The sequence below is a fragment of the Corylus avellana genome, chromosome ca2 (assembly GCF_901000735.1).
Source record: "Corylus avellana chromosome ca2, CavTom2PMs-1.0".
NCBI lineage: Eukaryota > Viridiplantae > Streptophyta > Magnoliopsida > Fagales > Betulaceae > Corylus > Corylus avellana.
Window position 1 is genome coordinate 5,042,389 of NC_081542.1, and position 6,591 is coordinate 5,048,979.

General features: G+C 34.5%; 1 protein-coding gene across 1 annotated transcript; it reads right to left on the minus strand.

The window, feature by feature from the left end:
* Positions 1-457: 457 nt before the first annotated feature.
* LOC132170900 (26S proteasome regulatory subunit 6A homolog) lies at positions 458-5,811 on the minus strand. The gene is made up of 10 exons (XM_059582049.1): positions 5,605-5,811; positions 5,017-5,133; positions 3,990-4,097; positions 2,744-2,935; positions 2,447-2,638; positions 1,968-2,086; positions 1,708-1,795; positions 1,304-1,423; positions 1,069-1,209; positions 458-836 (listed from the first exon to the last, which is right to left on the minus strand). The coding sequence occupies exons 1-10, from the start codon at positions 5,719-5,721 to the stop codon at positions 759-761; spliced, it is 1,272 nt and encodes a 423-aa protein (XP_059438032.1). The 5' UTR covers positions 5,722-5,811; the 3' UTR covers positions 458-758.
* Between the last annotated feature and the right edge of the window lie 780 nt (positions 5,812-6,591).

A 6,591-nucleotide genomic window follows, 5' to 3' on the forward strand; every position in this document is an offset into this window, starting at 1 on the left:
TGATTGAGGATTTTTCAAACTTTGTGAGCATGTGAAAGCAAGGACTGGAGCAGTCTCAAGTATGGCATTTTCTTGTGGAATGGATTACGTTAGGTTTGCCAATTGGTGTAATTTTGGTCTCAATGACATTGATTTTGATTTTGGGTGGGGAAAGCCGAACGTGTTGGATACAAGATCCGGCTGTGGCAATCTTAAACTACTAGAGACATCTTTATAAAGATTCACAACTTTCTGTTCAAGACACAAACAAAATTATTAAAAAGATGAGAACAAATATGAAGATCTCTCCACACATTTTTCACTATGAAACAACTTTTTTTGTTTCTTATAATGAAGATAATGAATATATCATGACTCTTCCCACTCAGCAAACGTGATGAGAAATAGTGAGAATGAAAGTGAAATGTAAAAATAGTGAAAACGAAAGAAGAAAAAACTTCTTCAAGAAAAACAAAAATGGAAGAATACCTGCAATCCATTGGAGAACGTCACAGACCAACCCTTTGACATGTCAACGATATTGAAACACGGTTTGACTACATTGATAAATTATGGGCAGTGGTCTTATAAAAATATAAAATGTCACCAAATTGCACGATACAAAAAAAAAGTTTCGACTCTTCTGAACAAGTTTCTAACTCGTAGCTTCGCTTTTTGTCTTGGACTGAGCTTGAATAATCTACTATTCCAAAAGTCCAGAATGTGCATGATATAAACTTGTGATGAACTTGATGAACCGAATCCTCCCACTTTCCAGTCTATGCATAGTAATTCAAGCTTGCTTTCTTCTTCGCCTGAACCTGAATGATTCCTTCATTGAAGTCTTCATGGTTCACCTGAAATTGTACAAATCAACACTCTGATTTAGAACTTCTTATCACGACAGCTCAAAATGAATGATAAAAGAAAAAAAAGAAAAAGAAAAAAAAATGCATGATGGGCTCTAATACAAACAAAAGAATGCGACCCATGATGACAGAATGGATAGCTAAAGCACTAAGAGAAGTCTCGTTCCCTTGATTAAATTTGTCAAATTGGCAACAACTTGCAAATTATGGAAGTGCACACCTCAGTTGCATCACGGCGAAGGGCAAGCATGCCAGCCTCCACACAAACAGCTTTTAGTTGTGCCCCGTTGAAATCATCAGTAGACCGAGCCAGTTCTTCAAAGTTTACATCTGGATGAACATTCATCTTCCTCGAGTGGATCTAATATATCAAGGAAAAGGATTTAATGAGAATATGCACAGAGCAATGTCTAAATGCACATAAACATCAAAGAAAGCACTCCTGAAAAACTCACCTGCAAGATACGAGCTCTTGCTTCTTCACTGGGATGTGGGAACTCAATTTTACGATCTAATCTACCAGAACGCATAAGGGCAGGATCCAAGATGTCAGCACGATTTGTTGCTGCTATCACCTATGAGTTACATCCAAATTTTGTCAATTGATGGTCCAAAATAGACAAGTACAATTACATTAAGTGCCACTGCCTGTTAATTATCATATGAGGTACTAAATTGAATACATTTTAGTCTGTAACTGCGTCCCACAAAGTGAAGTTTTTAACTAAGCATATTCATATCACAAATTTCATTAATCCAAATGCTACGCTCCAACCAAATTCAACACTTTTAAAGTGCTCAAGATGGCACCCGTGAAATAAAAATAACTAGATGAAAAAACAAAAGCGCGTAGCGAAACCTTAATCCGGTCATCGCTACTAAAGCCATCGAGCTGATTGAGCAATTCTAACATAGTCCGCTGCACCTCCCTATCTCCACTCACTTCACTGCAGTCAAAGACAAAACACATTTTAATAAAAATAAGATGATCTTACTTAATAAACTAACCTATTCCAACCCCAAAAAACCGAACACTCAGATTCAGAAAAAAATTATCAAGCAGATGTAAATCCAAAACACAAAAGTTACTGCCTTGCAGGGAGATAAGGTACAGCATACCTATCAAACCGTTTTGTGCCAATGGCATCAATTTCATCTATGAAAATGATGCAGGGAGACTTCTCTTTTGCTAGCTGAAAGGCATCACGAACAAGTTTTGCTCCATCCCCAATGAACATCTTCAGACAAATCAAGTTCAGTTACTTCATGTGAGACCAGTTCAGAAGATAGAGATTGCACACTTATTGCAGTATAACAATGGATATGGTACACAATAGTTCAATTTTTCATCTGGAAAAATTACAGCTAAAGTACTCTCTATAAGAACAAGACCTCAGATGCACTATAAGATGATACAGATAAGCTCTCCATATAATATAAGTATCGGGTGTCAGGATATAAGCATCATAGTAAAATGATAAGCCAAAAAGTGCAAGAAAATAGAAATCTAATAGAAGCAAACCAAAGACAACACAAGTAATTATAAGTAATCAGCCATAAGAATGCAGAAATAAACAGCATAACATCATGTCTCCTACCTGGACTAGCTGTGGGCCTGCCAACTTAAGAAAAGTGGCATTTGTTTGTGCTGCACAAGCACGGGCCATTAAAGTCTTCCCAGTTCCAGGAGGTCCATACAAGAGCACTCCCTTAGGTGGACGAATTCCTAATTTCTGAAATCGCTCTTTGTGTGTCATGGGCAAAACAATGGCCTCAACCAATTCTTGGATCTGTTGCAACAATAACCAACTTGAATCACCAGGAATCAATATACGAAACATAACAAGAAACAAAAAGGAGTTATCCCAGGATCATGCTGAGAATCAGAAACTTGCCTGTTTCTCTAGCCCTCCAATGTCATTGTAGTCTTCAGTAGGTTTTTCATCAACCTCCATAGCCTTTACTCGAGAATCATACTCGGATGGCAGCGTATCCAAGATCAAGTAACTATCTTTGTTCACCCCGACCAAATCACCAGGCTTTAATTTATCAGGGTCAACAAGCCCAACAACAGGAAGAAAGATGGTCTGCAGTCAAGTGAAATACAGATTATTGTTTATTTGATACATGGAAACAAGACAACAAAAAATTTCGCATTTTTCTTCTCCAAGTTATACAGGCAACAAATACTAATTTGCATATTAAACCAAATTCTTATTCACCCCTCTTGGCTCCATGCAACTCAAAATGACCAAAGATAAAAGATCAAGAGAAAGCAATCTTACACTTGTAAAGTCAACAACACAATAAACTAGATAAGCTTTGGGGGAGAGAGAGGTGATTGCACCAAGTTCTCTGACTAATGCAAACAACCACGACACAGAATGATGGTCCCCTGATGGTTAAGAATACAAAATGCATCCATCAAGAGGCAGGACTTTGCCGATTATAGAACCACATTTCAAATCCAAGATAGACATAACTATTGCATATTGCTTGGTCGCAAACACATCATCATATTTTTTAACCGAAACTGACAACCTAATCAATTGAATAAAAGAAAGAAAAAAAAAAACTAGAAACATTGGCAATAATTGGACTATGAAGCAGCTAGAGGAAGATCCAAGATAAAACTTTGTGAACACATACAGTATTGGTGCAAAAGGTACCATTACTACCAGTATCAGCAAGTATACAAGCGCCAAGATTCAAAAATCGTACCCAAGAGTCCTAAGACTTGTTCAGACAAGTACAACTATTGGGTGGAGCTAAATACTAAACCCCCACATATACATTGCACAAAAAGTAAATGCCATCAAAGTTTAAGGATTCCCAATGATGCCCATGACAAATTAATCCTGATCCGAAACGAAAAGAAAAGAGCAATTATCAACACTTAGTTAGACTGCTTGTTGTCATTCAAGATTTTTAGCAAAATAAGTTCCATAACTGGAAAGATTAATTTTTTTTTTAATAAGTAATTAAGTTCCATAACTGGAAAGATTAAAAGTAAGAAAACTGCTTAAATAGCTTTAGCTGAACAAAAATAATCGAAAAGTTCAAATAAGATTAAACCACATCCAGTAACTCTACTAGTAAAATAGAAGAGCTAGTATTTAGAGTAATATGCTGCTAGCTCACCTGACGAGTAGATGTTTTCAGCACAACACATTTTCCCTTTCTTTGTGAGTCAAGATCAATATTCGCACCATCTTCCTCAGCCTCGTCCTCTGGGTTCATTTCCAAAATCTGAAAGCACACAAGATTGCAATTATAGTCAAGTACTACAAGCAAATAACTATAATAACTTAAGTACAAACCCCCAGTTCCCCACATGGAGCCTAGTCTAGCGGCAGCCTGACAGATTAGGCATGGGATAACCAAATCAACTCAGATATCATGGTTAGAGCATAAAATCATTGCACTATACCTTCTAGATTATCAAAAAAGAGTTTTGATTTGAGATGTTAGTGCACACTATCCCATGTAACAGCAAAATTCAGAATGAGATCAATAAACATTTGTAGTATTGAGTAACAAGAGGTGGGTGTACTTATCAAAAAACAAGAAGTGGATGTCCAAATGGTTGTTACTGGCTCAGAACAGCTCCACTCCTCATCACATGGTTTTTGGCACATTTTTTTGGAAGTAAACAAACACGGATATATTTTTAATACATACTAGCTGGATTCAAGATCTAAATAAATTCTTTCATTTTCACATATCAATTATCTTCCGCGGTTTTTTTTTTTTCTGGAAGTGTCTCTCACATGTATTTCCTTGAATTGGTATGGCCTTGTTATGACTTGAACGAGATTCTATACTTCTTCTTGCTTAATTTTGTTTTGCCTTGCAATTCAAGTTCAGAATCACCTTTCTTCTCCACCATAGTCTTACTTTTGATAGCAAAAGAACACCCAATGAGAATGAACATTTATAAGAAAAGAAAAGAAAAGAAAAAAACCCTTATCCCCACTATCTAAGGGTCATCAGATATCCCATACTGTCATTCACGGTTAGATATAAACCTAAAATACATATTTATGGCACCAAATATTAGGGTTTTCATAAGGAATCAAATAAATTCTTCGCAATCAAAACATAAAAAGAGATAAGAAAAAACCGCTTAGCATAATAAAATTAAGAGCGAGAGAGCCTGATAATTTACCTCAACAATGTTGCCGACCAAGTAGGGCAACTGCTTATTAAGCTTAATCTTCTCTTGATTCTCCTTTATCTTCTCCTTGTACGAATCCCAATCCAAATTTGTTCTTTGCAACTCCTCCTTCAATCACGTAAGAAATCCACACAACTGGTTTTTTATTACAAATTCGCAGAAATAAAGAAGAAAAAAAAACAAACAAACAAACTATAGCTTCCAAAAACGAAAAAAAAAAATTAATTAATTAAAAACCTGAGAATCCACACAAATTCATAGACTAACAGAAAGGATCCATAGAAGTATAAAGAAAAACTGTAACTTCTTTTACAAAAACCAGTCATATAAATACAGAAATAGCAATGAAACATACACACAAACACATTACCAAAGCAAAACAAAAGAAATTGAAAGTCATTCAAAATCATATATTGGGGAAAAACACATTACATTAAAATACATATAAAAAATGGAACTTATTACCAATAAAACGTTCATATAAAATAAACGATCTTAATGAACAGACAAAAACGAAGGAAATAAAATCCACACAAACCCTTACAAAGAGAGAGAGATAAAGAGAGAGAGAGAGAGGACCTTCAGGATGCGGATCTCGTTATCGAGAAGACGAGAGGCTCGGACGATTTCTTCGGTTGTCATGGAAGCGAGCTGGTCGTCTTCGAAGCTCGAATCTTCCACCATAGCCGTTGCCATCGGAATTTTATTTCACGAAGGAACACAAATTTGCAGTGAGAGCGATTTCCCCCTTTTGCTCTACTTCTTGTTCCTGAAGTAAGGCTTGTTTTCTTCTTTTTCTTTTTTTCTTTTCTATTCTTTATTTTCTTCGTTTCTTTTGAGTCTGGGCCGTCTGGGTAGGTGCGGGCCTTGTGGGCTGTCTCACTTTTGGGTTTTGGGCCTAGTTAAACGGAAGAACATTTACTTTCCTGAATCTCTAAAAATAGTAAATTTTTTTGGTAAAGTCCACGTACCCTTTTCAAACTACCACTCAATTGACAATGTTCCCCCAAACTTTCAATTGTGACAATGTCCCCTCCAAATTACCAAAACATTGTCAATGTCCCCCAAGACTAGCAATAAGACAAAAATGCCCCTATAGATTTTTTAATAAGACAAAAATATCCCTATAAATAAAAAAAAAATGATTTTTTTTTTAAAACGAAAAATTTTAATTTAAAAATAATATTTTTTTTTAAAAAAAATTTTAAACAATTTTTTTTTTTTTAAAACGGAAATTTTTATTTTAAAAAAAAACTATTTTTTTATTTAGTTTTAGAAAACAAAAAATTTCATTTTATTAAGCGAAAATTTTATTTTTTTAAACGTAAATTTTTATTTAAATAAAATTATAAAACAAAAATAAAAATAAAATAAAACTAAAATTTTCAATTTTTATAAAAAAAAAAAATCGAAATTTTTTAAACTTTTTCTAATAAAATTGATTTAAAAAATAAAAAATAAAAATTGGCCAACGTTTGGATTTTTTTTTTTTTTGTTAGTTTTAGGTTTTTTCTAGAAGTTTTAGTTTTTAAAAAAAAAATTAAATTAATTTAAGTCATTGGAGCA

Bases quoted from the DNA above. Each gene is read 5' to 3' on its own strand.
- LOC132170900 (XM_059582049.1), bottom strand. From the start codon at position 5,721: ATGGCAACGGCTATGGTGGAAGATTCGAGCTTCGAAGACGACCAGCTC. The intron at 5,134-5,604 runs GTCCTCTCTCTC...ACGTGATTGAAG, and splicing joins ACGAGATCCGCATCCTGAAG to GAGGAGTTGCAAAGAACAAA. The intron at 1,796-1,967 runs GTATGCTGTACC...CTTTGACTGCAG, and splicing joins GGCACAAAACGGTTTGATAG to TGAAGTGAGTGGAGATAGGG.